The 23,929-nt window shown below is 50.3% G+C and overlaps 2 protein-coding genes across 4 annotated transcripts in view; one reads left to right on the forward strand and one right to left on the reverse strand.

The window, feature by feature from the left end:
- The window catches only part of LOC144719983 (solute carrier organic anion transporter family member 1C1-like), a 32,908-nt gene extending 30,698 nt beyond the window's left edge, over positions 1–2,210 (reverse strand). For 2 of the 3 annotated variants that reach the window (XM_078596377.1, XM_078596378.1), the window contains exon 1: positions 1,942–2,210. The gene's annotated coding sequence lies outside the window, so the exon portion shown is untranslated. The remainder of the gene's footprint in view (positions 1–1,941) is intronic. The other variant, XM_078596376.1, reaches the window with a different exon arrangement.
- Positions 2,211–9,703: 7,493 nt separating this feature from the next.
- Positions 9,704–23,463, forward strand: LOC144719984 (solute carrier organic anion transporter family member 1C1-like). Its single transcript, XM_078596379.1, has 14 exons — positions 9,704–9,782; positions 11,013–11,154; positions 11,510–11,642; positions 12,578–12,702; positions 13,503–13,649; positions 14,281–14,379; positions 15,976–16,455; positions 17,927–18,091; positions 18,817–19,012; positions 19,436–19,595; positions 19,963–20,141; positions 21,159–21,223; positions 22,178–22,298; positions 22,567–23,463. The coding sequence occupies exons 1-14, from the start codon at positions 9,726–9,728 to the stop codon at positions 22,865–22,867; spliced, it is 2,370 nt and encodes a 789-aa protein (XP_078452505.1). The 5' UTR covers positions 9,704–9,725; the 3' UTR covers positions 22,868–23,463.
- Positions 23,464–23,929: the final 466 nt, after the last annotated feature.

The following is a 23,929-nucleotide window of genomic DNA, read 5'->3' on the forward strand; positions in this document are numbered from 1 at the left end:
TGTTCGTGTTTTTGTTTTGTTGCGGTTGAACCCGAGACAAGAGCCGCATGGCTCAAAGGGTCATACCTAATAAATGAAACTGAAAACTGAAACTTCGCTAACGGGACACCCACAACTTCCGAGGTGCGACCGTGTTCCTGACGCTTGGCACGAGGAGGCGACGGACAAAGCCAAAACCGAGCGCTGCCAAAGCGCTGGCTCGTAATCGAGATTAACAAGACGAACAGAACCACAGGCAGCTGAATGCAGCATTCATTAAAATTGGGTCACGCGTCAATACAATTCAGGCATACGCAACGAGGGCTGCCGTGGTGAAATGGCGAGCACACTGGGATCGCCACCCCAAAGCGAGGCAGTTCGATTCCACCTCCCGGCACGGCATCTGTCCAACCAGCAAATCTAAATGGGTACGGTCACAGTCGATCAGGATGCAGGTCGTGCGCGGTGAGGTGAAGCGCGTGTGTGTATGCACCCACGCGTTCCACAGACGCCTGCCTAGCCTGTGTGGAAGAGAAGACCACGCGCTCTCCAGAGGTCACTATGGTGAAAGACCATTCTGCCAGCAGTAGCGTGAACGAGCAATTTCAGGGCTGCACTTTTACCTTGCATAACGAGTGGACAAAACGCCACTACTACTGCTGATAATAATGATTTCGAACTTGGAACGTGCAGAGTATTCGCTCGCTCTCGAAGAGAGGAAACGGCTTAGGGCGCGTGGAGGACCCCAAAGACAAGCGGGAAGCGCAGGAGCCACGCGTCCAGCCAACAATTCCCCAAGCTCTGCGGGCCTCTATACGTGGGGAGGGAAACCGGAGCACCCGGAGAAAACCCCACACGATCGACACCACCAACGTAGGCGGAACAGGCGAGGCACGTGCCCGCAGTGCCCCCTTCTCCTGGCGAGCGAGCGCATCGCAAAGCTCCTCCGCGTGCGCCCACGGGCAGCGAGGTTCGCGACATCCGTGCGATCCACCAACCCTCGCCTCGCCCAGTGCTGGGTCACAGGCCACGCGTATAGCCCCCACCACCACCGCCACCAGCACCCGACAGACACAACGCGGTTCGCCTGAAAGCTCCAACACTTACCCCTCTGCGGACCGAGGAGCGCACCGCTGGCGCCGACTCGAAGACGCTCAATCTGCGCAGTGGCGGCTCGCGAGCAGGACTTGATCGGTCACGGCGCGATACGAATTGTCGCAAACGCGACGAGCAACGGGCGGCGACGTACGGCGCGAAAGAAGTTCAACGCAAACGCATTCCCCTCCTCCGTCGGTGTCCCGTAACCTCGTGAACAGGCATTGTTACATTGTCGCATCGTAGCGCTTGCGCTTCGCTGGACGTCCAGCACGATTGAAGGTCGTTCCTAAATAAACGCCCTGCAATTGCTCACCCAGTTCACTTCAGCGCGCGCCAGATCCGTCGAATTTAATCGAATTCCCGATGTGCAAGGCGTGACTTCGCCTTGTAATTACGATCAATCACCTTACGGCTATTGGGAATAGCGGGGCTGTTGCTCACATTAGTACGACTCGTGAATTCTACTCTCGCTGACTTTCCACAAAGCGCTACGCCCCTGGGGCTGACCCGCCACCGGTATATGAACGTGGAATTTCCACCGCCGGTGTAGGTACGTAAACAGCAGATGCCGGCCTCTGCAGACATGTACTTTCATTTGTACTCAACTATCGCACACTTCAGTAATATATGCCCATTGATTACCCGTTAAAAAGTGTCGTGACTTTTTCCGAGGGGTTCTGTCATGACCATACTTCACCGCGTTGGTCAATGAGGCATCACTCGACACTGATTCTGCACTCACTGAGGCCACGTGCACTCACTCACTGCGTCCACGTGTACTTACTGGGCACACGTGCACTCACTCACTACGTTCACGTGCACTCACTGCGTCCGCGTGTACTTACTAGGTCCGCGTGTACTTACTGGGTCCACGTGCACTCACGGAGTCCGCGTGCACTCACTCACTGGGTCCGCGTCGCTGTCTCGTGTCCGTGTGGAGGAGCCGCCTGCCTCGTGAAATCCACCCTTTTGTACCGTCCCGCTCTCACGTGATGCGAGCGAGACACGCGGAGAGGAAGAGCCCACTCATTAATGTGTAAGAGGCGTGTGTGTGTGTGCGTTCCTAGCAGCGGTAGAGCGGTGGCGCAGTGCTCAGCGTGCTGCGATGCGGATACCATACGTGGGGAATGAGATAGGAATCGGTTCTGGAATCTCTTAGGTCGACTCGGCCTCAATCGAGTAGCCGGTGTGGTGCAATGAGCATCGGCACTGGTGAGACAAACGCCGGGCGTGGTCGTGGCCACACCATCTACTCTTTTCCCTATGGGGGACGCACAGCTTAACATGCCGGGACCCAGTGCCGGATTAAGCTAGTGCGCAGTCTGTAGCATATGTTATAAAGGGGCCCTAAATACAAATAAAACACGCAAATATTCAAAGTTTTTGTTTAATTTGCATAGTAAAATAATTGTGTGTTCTCATTTGCTATACAGCCAGATAATACGACACATCGCTAACCTTAAACGCCCAGTCGTTCATAAAAGTTGAAGGCGGTATAGGACTATAGTAATAGAGCAAATGTAGAATCACTGAACCGGAATTGATAGCTTGAAAGCATTTAGCGCGGGGCCCTTGAAAGTGCGGGCCCGTAGCATATGTAGCTACTTTTGCTACTAGGATAATCCGGCTCTTCAACAGTTTAACACGCCGGGACCGTATTTAAAGTTGCTCGTGTCGTGCCAGCTAATTGTTGAAGAGCATCAAGGTGTGTTGGAGAGAAAAATCCACAACATTTACAATCTGAGTACGGCGTTTCGCTGGTAATTACATCCAGCATCATCGGGCGATTTTCCATAATATTCCGGATGTTATTACCAGCGAAACGTCGTACTCAGATTGTAAATGTTGTGGATTTACTCTCCGACACACCGGTGGGCTGAAGTAGTAACTATTTGGCATTTAGTTTCCGTGACAAATCCCTTACTGATTGGCTGTGTCGGGTGGTGGAGGGTTTCGACGCATTTATAATTACGTAATCTAACACAAAACCGTACGTAATGTGGAGCTTTCGTGACTGCAGAAATTACTCTTTGGTTCTTTCGGTAAAGTCACGTATAAAGAGAAAATGTATTATTTTGTATTATTTTCTCTTTATACGTGACTTTAGCGAAAGAACCAAGGAGTAACACAAAACCCTTTATTATGAACTAGCTGTACTACCCGGCTTCGCCTGGGACTTGAAACCAACACGCCCGGCCGCCTTTGTCTCCCCGGTGGCGATGTTCACACACCACAGCAGTTACTGGTTTGAGGCTGAGTCGACCTAGGGAAGGTCCAGGACTGGTTCAAATAATCGTCACCGATGGTGGTGGTGGTGGCCGTGAGCGGGAATCGAACTCGGGTCGCCAGGTAAGTAGCGCAGCGCGCTGACCACTACACTACAATGCGTTACGATTCCACATGCGAGGGTCACATGACAGATTTGACGTCAGAGCTCACTTGGCGTGCAAAAAATATATGCATTATTGAGCCCCCCCCCTCCCAAAAAAATCTAAAGTGTATTTTTATAATGTTTGCATGGTGTACAGTCTGGAAAGTACCCACATGGCAAATTTCCAGTTTGTTGCATGTCGGGAAGTACGCTAAACATTTTGAACAGACACACATATTCACAACTTTGCCTTTTATATATACAGTATATGGAGATAATATAATATTTGTCGCGAACGCCCGCTACGTGATGAACGTATCGTCATTCGCGTTGGCGTGGCTACTGAGTGGCCAAAAAAACACGTGGTCCAAAACAATTCGCCTCCTTCACACGCGCGTTCCACCTCCCACCTACCAACAACAACACAAAAATACCACGGTTTACACATCGCATCAGTCGCACCGACTCCGAGGGGTGCACAAAATAGGTCAGAGTTTGGTCCAGCGACGAATGTGTGAAGGAGGGTCGGGGGGGGCGAGTTGTCCGGAGTTCAAAATGCGTCGCTTGTTCGGTGTTTTGCGCGTGGGGCAAACTCCCCCTGTAGCTGTCGTCGTTCTGCCGTGCGAAGAGACAGCGACGCCTGGAGAATCCTCAGCACCCTGAGTCGACAACTCTTTCTCTTGAGCACGCAGCCCCGTAAAACACGTACGGTGCGCCACTGTGTAAACGTCGTGCGTGCCGACAAACGGCAATAATAAGGGAGACCTTAATCAGTGCCCTACCTTATTACAGAACAGTTCAGACCTTATTGGTCACCCCGTGCGCCTTATAATTCTCAACGTCCATGCTACAAGTCTCATCAGAAGAGAGAAACACAAATAGACAAAACATTTTGCTCGTATTTGAAACGGCTGTCCGCCGTATGGACCAGGAAACTCAATTTCCCTGTACAAGAATACGGGGTGAACCGTATGGGTTGACACGGCATGTGTACATTTTTCTTCTACCTCTCGTACGGCCGATGATGTAGACGCAGAACAAGAACTTACAATTTCACATTTAGGTGTTCAAAGCCGGGTGACTGCCCGTCAGGAGCAATGGAGTGTATCATCGCTGTGATGTCTCCTTCGTATTTGTGGATGGAGCATTGCGTCGTTATACGTTGTACGGTTTGTACCGGGTAACCACAGTCGCACACTGCTACTGGAGAGTTTTTAGTTTTACATTTGTGCATCAGGTATCCGCATCTGCCACGGTTTGTGCAGCTGGATGCGATTTAGGGTGGACCACGAGCTTCGTGGAAGATCAAAACCCAAGGATCTTCTGCGGTGGGTCTTTAACGAGGTGTTTGTGAGTTATTTTGAACTCCATTCAGCTCTCCAAGCTTAATCGAGATTGAATTTGCATTGTGTAAGGTTAAGCGCGTGGGTCCAAAATGTCCTGATGAATGACGTCAGTGGCGCACGGTTTTCATTCAAAATTGAATTCGCCCCAGTGGCGTTACATTTACAGAAGTGAAAATTATTTAGTAACATTGCGTGGCCAGATAGTTGTTGGCTGTCTCGGTCGATGCCGTCAGTGTAACACGGTCAGGGTTGTGTCAGGGCTAGGATATACGACTTGCTTGGCAGAAGCGAGGGCGAACGTGTGAACCTGAAAGTGTGAATAAAGAAGGTGCCTCCTGAAGAACCTTGTCTCCCACTCCGCTGACACTACACATGTATAGATTTCTTTTGACCTGATTTTTGTGTTTAATTTGTTGTCTTCCCCCCCCCCGCACCTTCGATTAGAATGGTTGGCTACGTGTTCATCGCGAAAGAAGTTCAACATTCACACATCGATACGCTGACAATACTCGGCTCTACATTATTCTGAAAAATAAACCACGCCCCCTTCCCCCCAACCTGCTGCACCCATAGCCCCATCCACTCGTTATGGGCTCTGTGTCGAAATAAGAACTGGGACCGAACAATTTACCCACCACTGTGTTTTTTATAGATTATCACGATTTGATACAATAACAAGTTTTTAGTTTGTCTCATCGTACCGTGATCTATTGTTTGTCTTATTGTACCGGATCTATTGTTTGTCTTATTGTACCATAATCCATTGTTTGTCTCATTGTACCGTAATCCATTGTTTGTCTCATCGTACCGTGATCTATTGTTTGTCTCATTGATCTATTGTTATGCGACCCCGGGGGTCCCGCCATGAGGTGCGTTTGCTTATTGGGAATAATAACAATAACAAATGTGCGCTTTAGCACACATCGAGTAATCGTGAGCATTGAGGCAGTGATTATTAATTGTTTACAGCCCACATTCCTGTGGCGGAGGTGAGTCTGAAACAGGGGTCGGCAAACCTTTCCAACAAGAAGATAATTTTTTAGTTTTTGTCTTTGACCAAAATAGTTCGAGAGCCGCATCACACGCAGAGCTACTTGTACACATAAGCACAGCAGGGATACAGCAGATGACAAACACATTCTGACTTAAATAAACCAAATAAAATAGGTGATATAATGAACTACATCGATTTAGTCCGCCGCTCCCCCCCCCCCCCCATTAGTTATTGTTTAATAATACAGTTTGACTGTCCATTTTGTTGTCACCAATACATTCCATAGTGACCCATTCGCAGCCATATTGAATCAATTAGGTTTGCGTTAAATTACGTTTCAGATTTAAGTAAAACAAATAAAAACGGCTGCTCCCAACGGGGTGGGGGGGAGTCAAAAAGCGGCAGTCTGTCGACACCTGGCCTAGAAGAAGCAATGTTGACACTCCACACACACAAAAGTGCTGATCATTACATTGTCTCCCGGAGGATGAGTCACCAGCCCCCACCAACCGGCATCTGAAGTCGCAATCTTCCGATTCGCGAGCCGCTCGCCCTGCCGCTGAGCCACTCGGGTCTACGCCGTGGCCTCCTTCTCTTCCTCCTCCTAGCGAGCCTTCCACGCGTCACGCGATAAGCTCAGAGTGTACCTAGCCTGGCACAAGCGCGAACAGTGACGTCCGCCGTCACTTAGTAGCGAGTGGAGGCTGTTGCTTTTGCATGGGAGTGGTGGTTGTACCTGTTGCCTCACAATAGGACAAGGTCGCTCGGTAGTTTGTAAGCTAAGGTACGGTGGGTAATTTATTATATTATTAAAAGACAGGTTTATTATATATTTTTTATCCATCAGCCCTATGAGCGTCTAAACTATTGTTTATTTGACCAGCTATTTTTCAGATGCGACATGGCCATAAATGATAGCTCAACGAAGTGGCTTATCGTGTGGACATTTTAAGCAGCCAACATACTCTAAACGCGTGATGTTAATTCTAAACGTGGAGAAAAAAAACGGAGGACCCGGAGAAAAATCCACGCGACCACGGGGAGAGATACACCACAAACTCCAAATATACACAGCAGGCGTCTGGGGTCGGGATCGAACCCACAAAGGCAGCCTGCACACCAGGCGAGGTCGTTAACATCTCGCCACCGTGGCACCCCGAACCAAACCGGCAGCATTTTTGTTTAAGTTGTTCGGGTTAATGAACTTAGGTGGCAGGATCGTGAGAGGTGGCAGCGGCTTGGGGGGGGGAGGGGCTTCATCCAACAGTGGATTGTGGAAGCGCGTGTTGTCTCCTTATGTGTTTTGCCATGCGTGTTTATCAATGGGACACCCTGGTCACCCATGCAATCGAGATGTCCCATCAAGCGAGTCGTATTTTTTTTCAATTAAACACCGTTACCGGCCGCTGATGATTCCGATAAGATTGTTTAAGACATTTCACAGCTTATAAACATTCTGGACGCGGGGGCTGTTTGTGTGGTGGCGGAGGCGGCATCAAACCCGATCCAAGCACAGCTCCGTACTGTTCCGTAATCACAGTTGCCGCAGTTACCGAGTGAGCGAGAAATAAATATAGCAGAGCCGCCTTTGTCTCCCCGAGGACCCCGCTCCCCCCCCCTCTCCCCTCCCCTAAGTGCCACCTCCGAGTCAGGTTTCACACGCGAGAGAGACGCGGCCGACAGGAGCACAGGCGAAGGTGAGCGACAGAGACGTCGGCGGAGACGTATAAAGACCAAAGATCACGGCACACAGACGGTGCGGAGGGGAGACATGGAGACACAGAGACACGGATGGGGGTGGGGGGCGGTGGAACAGAGACGTGGGAAAAGACGCGGTAGGCGCAGACACGTGGCTATTGAGACTCGGAACAACACAGAGAACGAGGGACAGACGTGGACGCACACACGCGCGTGGGTACGGAGACGGGGAACACTTGTGGAAGATGCGTCGCGGCGAGAGATGGGGACAGTGGAAGGGGCAGCAGAAGAGATGCGGGGAAACGGAGCTCGAGATGGCGAGAGTCGATTCACGAGCCGACTGCGGCTGCGATGAAGACCGTGGGGGAGGGGGGGGGATTGGCGTGCGACGATGTCATTGTGGAGCAAGCTCTGACAGGGTGGAGGGAGTGGCGGGGGGATGTTCAGGATCGCCAAGCGAAGAGCCCAGAACCCAGCTTCCCTGTCCACTTCATCTGGGCAGAGCGCCGAAAGTAGCTCTGGGTGCCAGGAGAGTGGCGTTGCTGCCAAGGCAGCAGTGCGGTCATCCGTGCCTCAAAGCAACGGCCTAACCCTTAATGGAGGCGTTACATCGGCGATGGAGGCATCGTGGAAATGTAGTCTGCTCGGTCAAGTGTCTTTCCTTGCTGATGCTCAATGTGATTGACTTTGGAATCCCATAATTCCGTGCTGTCTGTTTAGCCTAGCACTTTGTGTGTACCGTGTGGGTAAAATGTGACTTGGGTCAATGGTCAGAAGCTGTTTTAGCCACATGTTACTCAAGTCACGGTATTTAATTCACTAAGATTGTGAATTTTATACTCAATGGCCATTGAGACGATGCTCGCCCCATGTTTACAAACCTGGGACCTGAGCACAGGGCGTCTTATGCATTAAAAAAAATTCGCAGGCGAGGTTGCTTCCAATTTCGAGTCCCTATGGGATTTACGCGTAGATTGCCTTGAGAACGTAGGCACGGTTGGCATGGCAGCAGCCTTAAGTCGACCATTAACGACCCACACACACCTGAACTCTCACACACCGCCTTTGTCTCCCCAGTGGCGATGTTTACACGTAGAACCAGGTCGGGGTGTACCTCGATGTACTTTTGTCTTGCGTTTTCAAAAACCTGAGCGTGAAAGTGAAAAATTTCATAGCGCCTTAATAGGTTATTGCTAACAGTCTGTTAGATACTCTTTGGTTCTTTCGGTAAAGTCACGTAAAATAAATGAATTTATTTTATATTTTATAGCTACGTGACTTTACCGAAAGAACCAAAGAGTATGGATCCCTGCAGTCACGAAAACTTCAAATCTAGTCTGTTAGATGGCTATACGAGAGATATTTGTCTATTTTTTACAGTGCGTGTCTGTGGGAGAAGAGTGTGATTTTTCATGCGTGTGTTGGTGTTGGGTGTGCGTGCAAGTGTGGATATATGTGTGTGTGTCTGTGTGTGTGTCTGCGTGTGTATTTTTTGAGTGGGGAGCGGTGGTGTAGCGATTAGCACGCTGCGCTATGAACCCGGGGACCCGAGTTAGATTCCCGCTCACGGCCAATACCGGTGACGATTATTTGAACCGGTCCTGGGCCTTCCCAAGGTCGACTCAGCCTCAAAGGAGTACCTGGTGCGGTGTGTAAACATCGCCACTGGGGAGACAAAGGCGGCCGGGCGTGGTGCTGGCCACCCACACCCCTTCGTGTGCTTTTGGGGCCTTCATGGACCTTCATAGGTGCTCGCTAACAGCATTTGTCCCAACAGTCTAAGGTTACACGCGGGATCTTTGTCTTGTCTGTCTGCGTGTGTTTGTGAGTGCGTGGGTGTGCGTGGACGTGGGTAATGGTGGACTTAAGGCAATCAATCTCTTAGCCAATTGGAAGTGGGATCAATCTTGGTTTGCGCAATAGATTTTCGTAAGCTGCTTGGTACTCGGGTTGCTGGGCCTGGCGGAGGTAAGTTTGCCCATCGGATAAGCCCCGTTTACTTCCCCACAAACCGATACTCATTCTATCGACCCCAGAGGGATGATGGACTAAGTCAACCCCTAAAAAGGATTTGAACTCGCAACCTTCCGATTGTGAGCCGCTCATTCTACTGCCGAGCCGCCGAGCTTATTATTACAAAGGGATTGTCACTTTGTGGCTTGGGTAAATTATAAACGAATGGATTAGAAGCGACAATGATTCTCGTGTTAACAGTGATGTTTTGTCACAGACAACAAAGATGGATCAGACCCTTCCTGCCCCTCCGGTCAGGCGACCTCGGTTTGCCAACATCAAGGTTTGTTTGTCTGAAGGACGCCACTATAAACAAACAGCTGTTATTTTACAGAAACGTGTGCATTGCATGATGCACGTCACAAGCTTGAAGCTTCAAACTTGATATCACTGCGGTGACACTGGTATGTTTATTAATAATGTCGATGACATCACTAGAGTGGCATGCCTTCACGTCATTTGAAACTTTTTTTTATCGTCGATAAGCTTCAAACTTTTTTGGACAGACCATGACACACAGCCAGGTTGTATCCGCGGAATAACAGCTGTTTGTTTTATTTTTGGCATTCTTTAATGAGACTTTGAAATGTCTTGGCTTTTCGTTATCTCGTTTCAATATAGTCCATTTCATCCCCCAGGTGATGGTATTAGTCGTGTTTAAGGTGACGTGAAAGCACGTTACAGGTGAGCCGCCGTGAGAAGGCTTTGACATTCCTCGAAGACACTGGTTTAACCGATTAGCATGGTTGGCTATGTACGGTGCGAAAAAAGTTCATCATACTTTCATAACCATCAACTGCATCAGAACATCAACAGGCCGACAATAATAACAATAGTATATGTTTCTAAGACACATTTAATCTGCAGATTCCAATGCACGTCTCTTTATTACATTAAAATTTATGGACAAGCCACATGGAGTGTCCGGGCAATAGGCTGTGTATGGCATTGCTATTAAGCCGATTTAATGACAGTTTGTGTTCGTGTTTAGAAAACGTGAACCTCATGAATGTTGTCACCACTCGCCCACTGAACAACCACATTAACTTGTATGCCTCTTTAATTTGACGTTGTCCTTTTCCCCCAACCTTACCCTGATCGAGCTGTCGGCATCGGGTCACATGACAAAGCGTCCTTTAAGATCTTCCATAGCAGTGCAACTCTCCTCGTTGGAGAACGGACCCCACAAGGGGATACTGCAGAGCTGCATCTGAGATCCCTACTTCAAGTGACCTCTGGTCTACACATAGTAGAGGGAAGCACTTCCCACTCGCCATGCATGCGAGGGTAATGTTCGTCACGTGACAGTAAATCCAATATGTTAATGATCACAGCTGGCACTGAGCCAAATGAAGCACATAATCGAATTTCACGTGAGTTGTTTTTTGAGCCGTCATTAGTGATCAGGCTGAGACCATCAACTCTCTACACAGGATGACGGCCTGGATGCAAAGTCCTCGTCTATCAAACCATAACTCCCCAACTCCTCTCACGCACTCCCCGCACCCTGCAGGTCTTCCTGCTTTGCCTGTCGCTGCTCTTCTTCTCCAAGGCGATGTCCGGCAGCTACATGAAGAGCTCCATCACCTCCATCGAGCGCCACTTCAACCTGCCGAGCTCCGTGGCTGGGATCATCGACGGCGGCTTTGAGATGGGTGCGTATGGCCGCAGACACCTTTCCTACGAGCTCCCAAATTCACGGAGAGAAAGCTGTAGACCTGGGGTCGAGATCCTCGTACATTTGATCCTGGTCCTCCTTGAACACAACAACAAACGCCACTTCCCATTGAGTGGCGGTGATGTCACCGCGGTGCTTGTGCCAGGCTAGGTGCACCTAGAGGCTACGTGAAGTGCCGAACGCTCGCTTGCAGGATACGTATGTCCTCTGACCACTTAGCAGTGAGCCTTCTCCACGTGGTCTCAAAATACACCTATCTTGGTACATGTGCTGTTATGATATTGTAGTCACTTTGTGAGTGGATCCTAGCTGCTATTGTGCTTTGCCACCAGGCAATCTGCTGGTGATCACGGCTGTGAGCTACTTTGGAGCACGGTTCCATCGTCCTCGCATCATCGCAGCCGGAGCCACCCTCATGGGGCTGGGCACCCTGCTCATAGCCTTGCCACACTTTATCATGGGCAGGTGAGCTCCTCCTTACACTCCCACACAAAGACACACACACAGTCAGACACTCGTAATACAAAGAATCACACTCGTATACACTTAAAACTTCAGCGACAACAGCCGCTATTCGCCACTAAATCTCAATGATGTCACCACAGCGCTTGTGTCAGGCTAGGTGCACTTTGAGGCTCGCTGGTAGATATTCTTCTTTCGTAGTCGTGTCTAACCTATATAGTCTGTGCCCAACATTCTGCACAGGCCACCACTGGTAGATGCACCACCTGTACTCCCCACGGTGCCAACTTGCAGCGTCTTAGCCACCCAGCAATCTGTTCATTGTTGTGACCATTGCTCCTCCGCCCTCCGTTGTTATTGGAGGTCGACTGCCTCCCACTACCCAGTAGCGGCCTTCATCAACCTCCTTCACAGAGGCCCATCTTTATACCGCTGATACGAGTCATTGGCAAATCCAATCAGCTCAAAATCCTCCCTTACCACTGACAAATACAGCTAAGCATATGTACGGGTCGCTGAAAGGCGTAGCCGAGGCTCTGATGCGTCAGGCGTGAGCCTAACTTGCGCCTATTGGCCGCTCACTGAGCGTTCACCAGATTGGCAGATGGCGAGGCATTGGAATTTTATTGCACAAGGAGTATTTAAGGGTGCAAGCCCGGGAAATTTAAACAAATTGTAACTTGGAATCGGTTAGAGAGCCACTGAGGGTATTCAGGTGGGATTGACTAGGAAGAAGCGAGGTAAGAAGGACTTCCATCCATGCAAACACGATCATCGTCGTAACTGCTGTCATCACCACATCAAAAGATCATGATTGTGATCGTCACCATCACCACCTTTGATGATGCCGCAAGTAAGAATAAACATCCTCTGCGCAACCGGTGTTTGTCGTACCCCTGGATGGAACTGCCTTCCCCCCGTGCTGCTCTCATCTGCAGATACGACTACCAGAGTCACACGTACGGGGAGGGGCCCCAGTGGATGTGCGTGCCACGCGACCAGCAGCCCAGCCTCCCGCAGGAGCCCACATCAGCGGAGCCGCATTCGGGCAGTGGTGGGGAAGGTTCGTGACGCGAGAAAGAGGGGGTCACGAGATGACAGTGCTCTCACTCAATCTCTAGTTGGTTGGATCCTCAGACGGCTTTTGTTGGCACTGCATGTTCCATGCTTCCACCGACAGAGCGCTTGTGCCACGCCCACTTTTTGAAACCTTTAACAACGGTTGCCTTCGGAGACCTTCCCCTCTTTCCTCCTGAAGACGATCGCTTGCGTTGTGATCGAAACGTCGTGGTTTATTTGATTTTATTTACATTTTTCTATTATTTTTTTTACCGAAAGAACCAAAGAATAAGTCTGCATTAAAGACTGCCAGTACACTCACTCAGGCTAAGAACCAGGCTACAGTCTACATTATAGACTGCGAATATGCTCACCAAGCTTAAAACCAGGCTACAATCTACATTATAGACTGCCAAGACACTCACCAAACTTAATAACCAGGCTATAGTCTACATTATAGACTGCCAGTACACTCACTCAGATTAAGAACCAGGCTGCAGTCTATATTAGTGGTTTTTCTTTTGTATTATTTTATTTTCATTTTTTTAAATTAATTTTCTATCTACATGACTTTACCGAAAGACCCAAAGAATATAAACTCTATTTGGTTGTTTTTGCTCTGATTTCTGTTCGCTTCGTCTGTTCTGCTTTGTACGTCTTTCATGTTGTTATTCCGGCCACCCAGGTCACTTTGGTCCATTGAGACTCTCCTGGTCTCTAAAGTTTTCACTTGGTCTATTAAATCTAACTTGAAGCTTGCCTGTCGGCCTCCGGCTGCGTCGTCCGCGTGCGTCTCTACCCCAGGCTGCCAGGACAAGGCACAGTCGTCACTCTGGGTGCTCATACTCGTGGGGAACGCGCTCAGGGGCATCGGGGAATCGCCCATCACTCCCCTGGGCATCTCCTTCCTGGACGACCACGCGCGCGCCGACAACTCCGCCTTCTACCTGGGTGCGTGCGGTTGATGCCTCTTCCCCTCCTGTGTGTTCAGGCGTCCAGGACCCTAGCGAGAGAGTAGAGTCAGGTAGGGCAGTTCGCCTCAAGCGCCAGGTCCGAGGGGGCCTCAGAGGAATCGTCATCTGACTTTTTTTTGCTCATCTGGCCGGTTGAGCTGCTCGTCTCCAGCGCTGTGTGAATCCGAAAAGTCAAGTCAGAGGTATTTTCGATGTGGGGGCAAGTCTATCCATAGAACAACTGCTGTTGACTTTCCAACAACGTTTTAGTTGCTTTATCGACCCCAGAGGGAGGGATGATGGGCTGAGTCAACCCCAGTAACCAGGATTTGAACTCTCAACCTTCTGCTTGTGAGCTGTTCCCTCTACCGCTGAGCCACGTGGCTGGGTCTCTCAAGCTGGGAGACGATGCGTGCACGGGCCAGAAACAGATGATTATGGTAGGGAGGGGTCAAAGTGTCAAGGTGCAGCACTCCGATTGCTTGCTCATGCCACTGCCGCCCATTCTACCGCTGAGCCGCCTGGCACTTCAAAAGGCACTCAATGCGTGCAGCGCTTGCTCCGAGAGTTGGTGAGAGTGGACACCCTTCGAGGCCTGCATCACTGACACTGCCTTGCGTGTTCCACAGGATGCGTAATGACCGTGGGGCTCATCGGCCCTGCAGTCGGCTTCCTGGTTGGATCCGTCTGCACGAAGCTGTTCGTGGACGTGGGGTTCGTCAACATGGGTGAGGCAGCGTGACGTACTCCCTCGGAGAGGCCCCTGCGCAGGTCTGGTCGGTCTAGCCAGGCAAGGCTTACGTTGTCAAGAAGCCACTGTCTATGACGAGCTTGCTACGTTCGCTGCAGGGCTTGTGGTTGGAGAGAGGCATCCATGACACAACTCACACGATTGATCTGTTAAGCTCTCCTCTGTTTTCTGGAGCTGAAGAAGCTCCAGCACATAATGTGAAGTATTCGGCAATGCCAAAGAACATGCGGTTGAGAATAATTGACGACGCACTTTAATGATAGTGAGAGTCTTCTCCTGGTGTAATCTGCAAGCATATTATTTGTTTGCTTATAAGCCTAAACACAACATATAGGAATCGTCCCTCATGCAGGAAAAGTCAAGGCAATTTTTCAGCAGCGTTTTTCTTGAGACGTTTGATCAATTTCATATAGAGTAGTTTTTTCTACTGTGGTGAGGAAATTAGATTTTTTTTTATTTGACGAATATATGTGTATTGCCCAGGGGGGTCAGAGCACTGAGCCAGTACCCCCTGTCCCCTCTCCCCGAGATCCTGAGAGCAAATCGAGGTGACCCACGGTGATTAAACCAGGTTCTCAAGAGCAGTGAGTGGATGGCTTCAGCTTTGTTACCGATATATTTAGTGTCACCCTTCATAACTGATCGTCGATGCCGACGACAGATGCTGTCCAGGGTTGGTGAATGCCTGCCCCCCCCGAGGACAGTCCCATCCGACTGCTCTTCTTGTGTCACAAGCTTGTCCGACTCCTTCCCGTTCCCCCTTTCGTCTCCTGTTTACAGCCCTGAACCGGCGGTGGAAATTTCACATGCCTATGGTGGCAGTGAGTCTCTCAAGTGAACAACCACTGTTAATGTAGTCTTCACGCGATCTGTGGGATGTTCCTAACACTGGAGAAGCAAGACACAACTGCTGTGACATCGCCCATTGACACTGCATGCAATCTATGCCTCATGATCCATGCATCCGAGATGCATGTGCCATAGCTCGTTGGAATCCGCTCATAGAGATAAGTTCAACGCTATAAATATCTCCTCTGTTGGATGTTCCTACCGGGGATGTAAAGCACAACTCCTGTGACTTCTCCGACTGACACCCCATGGAATTTACGCTTCACACTCTACATACGCATCCAGAATGATATTTTATCGGCCGCAGAGGAAAGGTGGGCTGAGTCAGCCCCCAACCAGAATTTTATTGGCAGCCGATTGCTCTTCTGCGTAGTCACCTGGGCAACTGTGACGCTCTTCGGAACATTCCCTGCATGTGCCATAATTCATCTCCTTCCAGACTTCCCAACAATGATTCCTGCTTCTCAACAACATTTTCACCATATTCCTATCGGAGCGTTCACTTTTTTGTCCACACCACATGCCAAGTGCATTCACTGTTTGTGCGTCCTCCTCCCGTGACATCCACATTTCACTTGCGTATGTCAAACCATTTCTGTGCGAGCGTGCATTTGTCTTGGGGGTTTTTTTGGTTAGTTTTTGCGCTACAAACGCAGCGCACCCTAACACCTCTTTCCAATTCCCACCGTTCCCTGGACCCCCCTGGCCCTCCGCGCCGCCGCAGAGGAGGTGACCATCTCTCCGCAGGACTCCCGCTGGGTAGGGGCCTGGTGGCTGGGCTTCCTGATCGCCGGGGGCATCACGCTGCTCACCGCGCTCCCGCTCTGGTTCTTCCCGGCCTCTGTGCCCCACGAGGAGGAGTTGGCAACGGCGGCTGCGGCAGTGGCGACGGTGGGAGACGGGCGCGGAGACCTGGACGCTCTGAGCGCGGGAGAGAGAGCTCATGAAGCGTCTGGCAAGGAGGAGGGCGCGCACTCTGCCAACAATGAGCAAAGGACGGTCATTAATACAAGGGGACTTGACATTGTCGGTCACATTGCTGAAGCGGAACTTGCTGAAAGGAATACTGTACAAGATTCAGCCAAAAATAAATACAAAGCTAGTACTGAGCTTGCCAGCCGGCACACAGAGAGTTACCTGCGTCCTGAAAACACGGAGGCAAGCTTGCATCTCACTCCGGAAAACATCAGATCTCTGGCTAAAGGTAAGGTGATTCAGCGAAATGAATAATAATACTAAAAGGTTGGGGTGGTGCCGCAGTGCTTTGTTTGCTACGCAATGAACCCGGCGACCTGAGTTTGATTGCCTACAGCAGCCAACGGTGAGTGGGGCGAGTGATATCTGAACCGTTTCTGGCCCCCTCTTCACCGTCCCACGCTAATCCGTGTGGTGAGGTATGGTCCAACTTCTCCCCAAGGTGGACACGGCACGTGGAATCCTTTACGGATGGGCTGTAAGAATTCCACCACTTTTATAATTGCTTTTAAAACAAATTTGCTAGAGGTAGCCTAGTTATAATAGAATTTTGTTTATATGAAGAGATGACCTCAAATTAGCATTCATCAGAATTGTATGCATTCCTGGTACAATAGTTGCTCCCAATATATTCGATTTGAATCACCATCAAGTAATTTTGGCATTTTATAATGACTGCTGTATTTTCACTTCATGCAATTATTTCGCCGCGTGTATTTTCTTGATGAAAAAAAAAGCCCCAATTATAACCGAAGCAAAAAATGTGAACGTCAATGGAGCACGGTCATGTGCGTGGTGTATCGGCTGTAGCGTTGGGCGGTCATGAGTGGGGGGGGGAGGAGGAAGCCACGAGTCCTGGTAAGGGTGGGAGGAGTGTGAGCAGTGGCACAGTGGTTAGCTTACTGCACTCTGAACCCAGCGTCCAGAGTTCAATTCCCGCTCACGGCCAAGCACGGTGACTAATATCTCAACCCATGCTGGGCCCTCCCCTAGGTAGATTCATCTTCAATGAGTATACCTGGTCTTGTGTGTAAACATCAGCAGAGGGGAGACAAATATGGCCGGGCATGGTGCTGGCTACCCACCCTCACGTGTGCCATGTCGACTTAGATAGGCGCTCTCTTTTAAAATAACGTGTTTCAAAATAATTTGCACAGCTCACGAATGAAATCTGCCCCGTTATTGTTGAGGATATTTACGAGTGGGATACCCCTCCTGGCCAGTGTGTAAGAGTAGGCCAGTGTATCCTGTAGAGTACCCTCCAGTGGAGACCAAACAGCAATCGGAGGGCTGCTCCTTGACCCTATGACCCCTCCCTAGCCACCTGTCTGGACCGTGCACGCATCGTCTCCCAACTTGAGAGACCCTGCCATGTGGCTCAGTCTTAGAGCGATCGGCTCGCAAGCAGAAGTTTGAGAGTTCACATCCTAGTTAGAAAATCCTGGTTAACATGGTTGGCTACGTACGATGCGAAATAAGTTCAGCATACATACATTCTGTGACCCAGCCCATCATCCCTCCATCCGGGGTCGATAATACGAGTACCACTTTGTGGGGAAGACAACGGTGATCGTCCTTTGGATAGGAATGTGGAACTTTCGCCACCGGTCCAGGGCTGCAAGCGGGAGATGAGCGCCTGTAGATGTTTCATGGCAACTGCTTTGTTTACACGAGCCCGGGGAGTCTCTTTGCTTCCGTAGACTTCCTGCCGTCCCTGCGCTGCCTGATGGCGAACCCCGTGTACGTGTGCATGCTCATCAACTACGTGATGCTCATGAACGCCTTCATGGGCTTCTTCACGTTCAAGGCCAAGTACCTTGAGGAACAGTTTGGCGAGACGGCTTCACGCAGCAACCTCATTATAGGTGTGGCAAGTTGACACACGTCCGCACACACTTGCGTACTTGTAACCCCGACCAGGAGACATGAACTGTTTAATACGCACTGGTTTGTGCAAAGAAACCCTGTCGTACTGTTGAACGCGTAGATTTTCGCGACCAACCTTGTCTATAGTAACGGTGTTTTTGGGTTAGATCGCTTCAATGTAAATGTTTCGTAAAACCCACCACCACCCAAATCGACTGATGAAGCTGGTTGCTGTAATCGTCAGAAAAACGTCGTAGTCAAGTTTGTAAATGTTGTGGGTTTACTCTCCAACACACCGGTGTGCCGAAGTAGTAACTAATTGGCACGTTCTGTTTACGTGACAAACCTTAGTAATTGGCTGCGTCGGGTGGTGACGGGCTAACGACACATTTATATATTTACGCGATCCAACCCAAAAGAAAACCGTACTGCCTAGCCCTGCAATGTATTTCTCTCACGGCTGCCCTACTCCGCCATGCTGGTCTTGGACGAGGTTGGCGTACCCACGCTTCACCCCACCACCACACCCGACCTCATGATTGAATGACCGTGGTGAACCCATTTATACTGCTGGGTGGAAATAAGTGGCGGGGGGAGGGCGGATTTGAACGGTGACCTTCATGCGGCACAGCCCAGCACGCTACCCATTGCCCCATGGCAGATGCCTGTGATGGTAGAAATGCACTTGAAATGATTTTCCACCCTCCCCAATGTCCCGAGCCAGGCGCAGTGAGCCTGCCCATTGTGGCCATCGGCATATTCCTGGGCGGCCTCATGTGCAAGCGCGCCAAGCCGTCCCTGCTGAGCCTGGCGCTGCTCGTCCTCGCGATGGAGTTCCCGGGATTCCTCCTCACGCTGCCGTACTTCTTCATCGGATGCGGAGGGGCGCGCGTCGCCGGCGTTACCGTCCCGTATGATGGGTGAACACGAGCACCCTGGCCATGCCCCCACTCCCATCCCACTGGACTTTCATTTAACTGGATGAAGGTAAAGGTGCAGCCCTGCAATTTCTTGCTCATGCCACTGCTGGCTGGAAGGGCTTCCAACTAGAGGGAGCTCTCGAGAACCTGTCTCTTGTTCGCGACTCTCTGCACGAATTCTGCACGTGCTATTATTTTGGCCAACTCCTCCATGCTGGCCAGACAAGAATAAGTACCCGTGTTGTACTCCACCGCGCACAACCGGACGACACAACAATTTGTGCGGTGGAGACAAGGACGGCCATGGGTGGTGGTGCCCACACCACCCCTCCATGCGCCGTCGCGACCTTCCTAGGGGCAAGCGAACAGCACTTTCCCAGCAACTTGTGCGAGCTACCCGGCGGAATCTGTGTGTGTCCGTAGTGGTACAGCGCTGCCGGGTGGATCGCTGCTGGCTCCGTGCAATGCGCACTGCACGTGCTCCTCAGGCGCGTGGGACCCGGTGTGCGGCGCGGACGGCGTCACCTACGCGTCGCCCTGCCTCGCCGGGTGCTCCGTCATGCGGGGCAGCGGCAGGGACACGGTCAGAGCCGCCATTGCCCCGTGTTGATTCCTGCGGATGTGCGTGTTTCATTTTTGTGTGCGTGTGTTTGCTTCTTGTGTGTGATTTCTGTGTGCACGTGTTTGATTCCTGTGTGTGTGTTTGATTCCTGTGTGTGTGTGTGATTCCTGTGTGTGTGCTTGATTCCTGTGTTTGATAGCTGTGTGCATGTGTGTGTTTCATTATTGTGGGTGATTGCTGTGTGTGTGTGATATATGTGTGTGTGCGATTCCCGTGCGCGCTTGTGGACAATGATGATTCGCCCTCATTGCAGAGGTCCTCGGTTCGGTTCCGTCTGGCCTCCCTGGTTAATCTTCATGTCTTGTGTTTCACCGTGTGGGCAAGTCAGGTTTACCAGGAGTGTGCTTGCATCGGTGCCGGTGGCGCGCACAATTCCTCAGCCTTGTTGGAGCAGTGCCCTCGGGAAGACGACTGCCACAGGAAGTTCATCCTCTTCATGCTCAGCTCCTCCGTGGCCGCGTTCTTCAATGCCTTGGCCTTCACGCCAAGCTACACTTTCTTCATACGGCATGTTTCCGCCACGGCCCACAGCATTGGACAGTAATGACCGCCAGTGAAGGCATGAGGCTGCGGCCATGAACGTAGGAAGGTGGCGCGGTGAAGTATCCATTTGTACGTGTGGTAGCATAACAAGTGGGAGGTTGGTCTCTTCATGAGGATTTTTTTAAAGTTAGTCATCGTCATCAGCCACGGTCAATTCATCGCTGGTTGAAAACATACATCCCTATCTTGAAGGCAGACCGGGATTAAAATTAAATAAAAAGGCAAAACAAAAGCAGGTTGGAGGAAACCCAGAAACAGCTAGATCATAGGCGATAATTAACTATATTACTGTTTGAAGTGTTTGACCTGTATTAACCATTTCTGCACTCTATTGCATTGCACTCTGTCACATCGTGTGTGACCTCAAACGATGGCTCACGATCGATGCGGTGCATTCCAGCGTTATCGGATCACACCCCATCGTTGGCACAGAAATCACATTGTGTATCCCACTATCTGGTGTTTGGCCCACGTGCCACTCCAATGCCTGTCTTGGCAAGCTGCTCTCTTCCATCGTGCACGTGTCCCACCCAACGCAACCTTCTTTTCCACCGATTAGATTTACAACGCCCCATGCCACATTCTATTCCAAACTTCCACGTTGTGCTCACCCTATGCTTCGACAAAATACCTAGCATTCTTCATAACCAATATGTAACGATAAAACTGAGCCGCTTGAGTAGTTGCCATTCACTGAAATATCAGGCAGTCCCGCTTTTGGTTCTGTTGGTCGCTGTGGACCCATCTAGTGGTACACGGTACGTTTTTGTTGCGCTCAGTGTTGCTCTAGGTCAACTTCAATAAAAGAAAAACAAGCACATGGTCGTTTTTACATTCCATAATTTCTCTGGGATTGAGAATTGGATTTAACCCAACTGTCAAGGTGCTGACCCGAATCATTCGGTTTTGACGAGTCTTCGTCGGACGTCGACTCTTCCTCTGTCGCTGTGTCTCAATTGCGACTCTCGCGTGTGTTTACAGAGGCATCAGAAAAGACCTGACTTCCTTTGCTCTGGGGATACAGACCCTCATTACCCGAGTGTTGGGTAAGGAAATCGTTTTGCACTCGGTAAAGGTGTAGCCCTGAAAATGCTTGGTTATGCCACTGCTGGAACAAAAAAGGCCCTCAAACGAGAGGGAGCTCTAGAGAGCACATCTAGATGGTGCTTGGCCTACTTTTCTACACTGTAGTGTGCCTATCCATACCGCTGGATGGAAAGAGGCGGTGGGGGTGCACGATTGTTCAAACTACCGTGCCAGGAGATCGAACCGGCGACCTTGCCAGCCCAGTGTGCTAAGCGTTGCACCACACAGCGTGAACCTGCTATTGCAAGACGTGAAATGCATCTGCAGGCAATGGAATGTGTGACTTTAGTTCTCGATGCTTCAAAAGATACATATGCGTTTCCCTGCTGATATAAGCGTTGGGCCATGCTCATCTGCCTTGGTCACCCAGAGGCACCGGTGGAAATGTATTACGTTCCTATGACAATAACTGGTCTCCCCGTAGAATGGTTTTTGTTGATGTATATGACGAGAGCAGCAGGTAAAAGCTAATTTGATCAATCCCAGAGGACTGATGAACTGAGTCAACGCCCAACAGGGATTTGAAGACCATCTCGAGTTTGTGAAAGGGGCGTTTGCTTCAAGCACAGCCCGTAAACCATTCGTAGGAGTCAATTATATACATCTTAACAGTAAATGATATGTGCTCTTCATGCAAGCGTAACTGTTAGAATATATAGTACACTAAAATGTTAAGCACTCTACTTTTACAAATGTTAAAAAGCAGCTTGTTGCATGCTATGATCGGATCAATAGCCCAGCCTCTGGCCCTGCTTGGCCCCAAGCCAGATAGGGATGTCTTGTGAGGCCATCGGATCACGGTTTGGTCTCGGCTCGGCTTGGCACGGAGTGGAAAATTACCCATACCGTGAGGTCTCGTGGTGGCTTGGTTTCGCATGTGGCAGTCGAGAAGGGGTCATTGTCTCTTTTTACAGCTGGGATCCCTGCACCGATTGTTTTTGGTGCTGCCATCGACTCCACGTGCCTCAAGTCATCATCAGGCCAGGCGTGCCAGGGCGAGGGCTCGTGCCACGTGTACGACGTCAACGCGTACAGGCGAGCGCAGGCAGCCTCCAACTCACGCTCGCTTCACACTCCCGTACAGCTCGGCGTCGCGGAGATTTGGTGCCCATAGCACGCATAAATATTAAGGGTGGACTTTTTCGTTGATGCAAAATTAACCAGTCAAACGTTTCCTGGAACAAATGATAACGTATAAGCCTGTCTACACACCGGCATCTGGAATGTGCTGGTTCTTGTGTGAAGTTGTGAATGTGACTGTAAATTGGCTGTCCACTTTGTTTGACACCCCTTTTGAAATCAGGAGGAAGCAGGTCGCGCTAATGACTGGGTTTCTGGGCATGTCGCTGCTCTTCACGGTCCTGGTTGTTGTGCTGATCTGGAAGGACGAGAAGAAAGCCCCGAGGCAAGGTGGGGCAGAGGTCAGGGCTGAGACCCACGGAGCCACTTCGTCCGAGTTCCTGAACCTGCCCTGCATCAGGACCACAGGAGACCAGGAGTGCCTCGTCTCAACGGTCACATCGGGCCTGCAGGGCTCAAAGCTTGATCACGGGGAACGGAGTATGAGGCTTCCTAATGCCGGTGGTGAGGGCTCATTGCTTTAAAGCAGAAAACATCAATAGTAATGTGACAGCAGGGTAATCAATGGGCATCTCTTGGTTCGAAAACAAAAACTGCAGCTCTGAAATAGAGCCCGATTGGTGTGTTGCCAGATGGCCCTCTCACTGAAAAATAATTGCCAAATTGACGGAAAAAATTATTTGGCCATTTTTTTGACAAATCTCTGCAAAATTGCCATTCACCAATGCTGACATTAGGCCCATGGATTTTAATCGTGTTTTTCGTGTATGTATGATGACATAGGCAGTATACACTCATTATAAACCACACACATAAAATGGAATGGGATAATATTTCACAAAATGGAGTTAATCCAGGGATATGTCATTACTTAATTTTAAAACAAACAAGTGGGGAAAGTAGATACAAGTGTGGATAAGAGCAAAATATTGTATGTTTTTACAGAAACGTGTAACTTGTGGTTCATAGTGGTACCCGATGGAGTGAAGAGCATGGTTGGAAGGTCGTAGCGGCTGAACCAGTATGCTTTCTCATCACGATCTTCATATATTGGCTGCTCGTATCAGATAATGGCCTTTCACACGTATCCTGTTGCAGCATGTTCCTGGTTCCTGTCTGATCCTGCAACTGTCAGTACAGGTGTAATAAAGGACTCTTCAACAGTGTAGATCTCCGTTGTCCTTTATTCGGGTTCTTGTCTCTCTCGCCCCTACGGCGTCCTCGCTCAGACCCGCACCTCCTCCACCGTGCACCCTGCAGCCACACCGCTGCTCCGCTCTGCAGCCACACTGCTGCTGTGTGTGCCCCGCACACTCTGCTAGCTCTTCACGCCCGGCTAGCTTCTCACACTCCACTAGCTCTCCTCCGCTAGCTCTACTCCACTAACTCTAGCCCACTAGCTCTGTTGTGCCCCACGTACACCGCTGGCCGACGGTGCCGTGGCCTTCCACCACGTGGCAATCGCGCCACCCTCTCGCCACTGCCCAGGGTGGCCTCCTCCTGTTTCCACTCCTTCTCAACTCTCAGATCCCTTCCGGTTCTCCCCCTAAATCCTCTCTCTCACGTGACCCTGACTCCTCCTTCTC

This window comes from Lampetra planeri, chromosome 7 (assembly GCF_965212315.1).
Source record: "Lampetra planeri chromosome 7, kcLamPlan1.2.h2, whole genome shotgun sequence".
NCBI classification, from domain to species: Eukaryota; Metazoa; Chordata; class Hyperoartia; order Petromyzontiformes; family Petromyzontidae; genus Lampetra; species Lampetra planeri.

Bases quoted from the DNA above. Each gene is read 5' to 3' on its own strand.
- LOC144719984 (XM_078596379.1), top strand. From the start codon at position 9,726: ATGGATCAGACCCTTCCTGCCCCTCCGGTCAGGCGACCTCGGTTTGCC. The intron at 11,155-11,509 runs GTGCGTATGGCC...CTTTGCCACCAG, and splicing joins CGACGGCGGCTTTGAGATGG to GCAATCTGCTGGTGATCACG. The intron at 19,596-19,962 runs GTCAGAGCCGCC...TGGGCAAGTCAG, and splicing joins GGGGCAGCGGCAGGGACACG to GTTTACCAGGAGTGTGCTTG.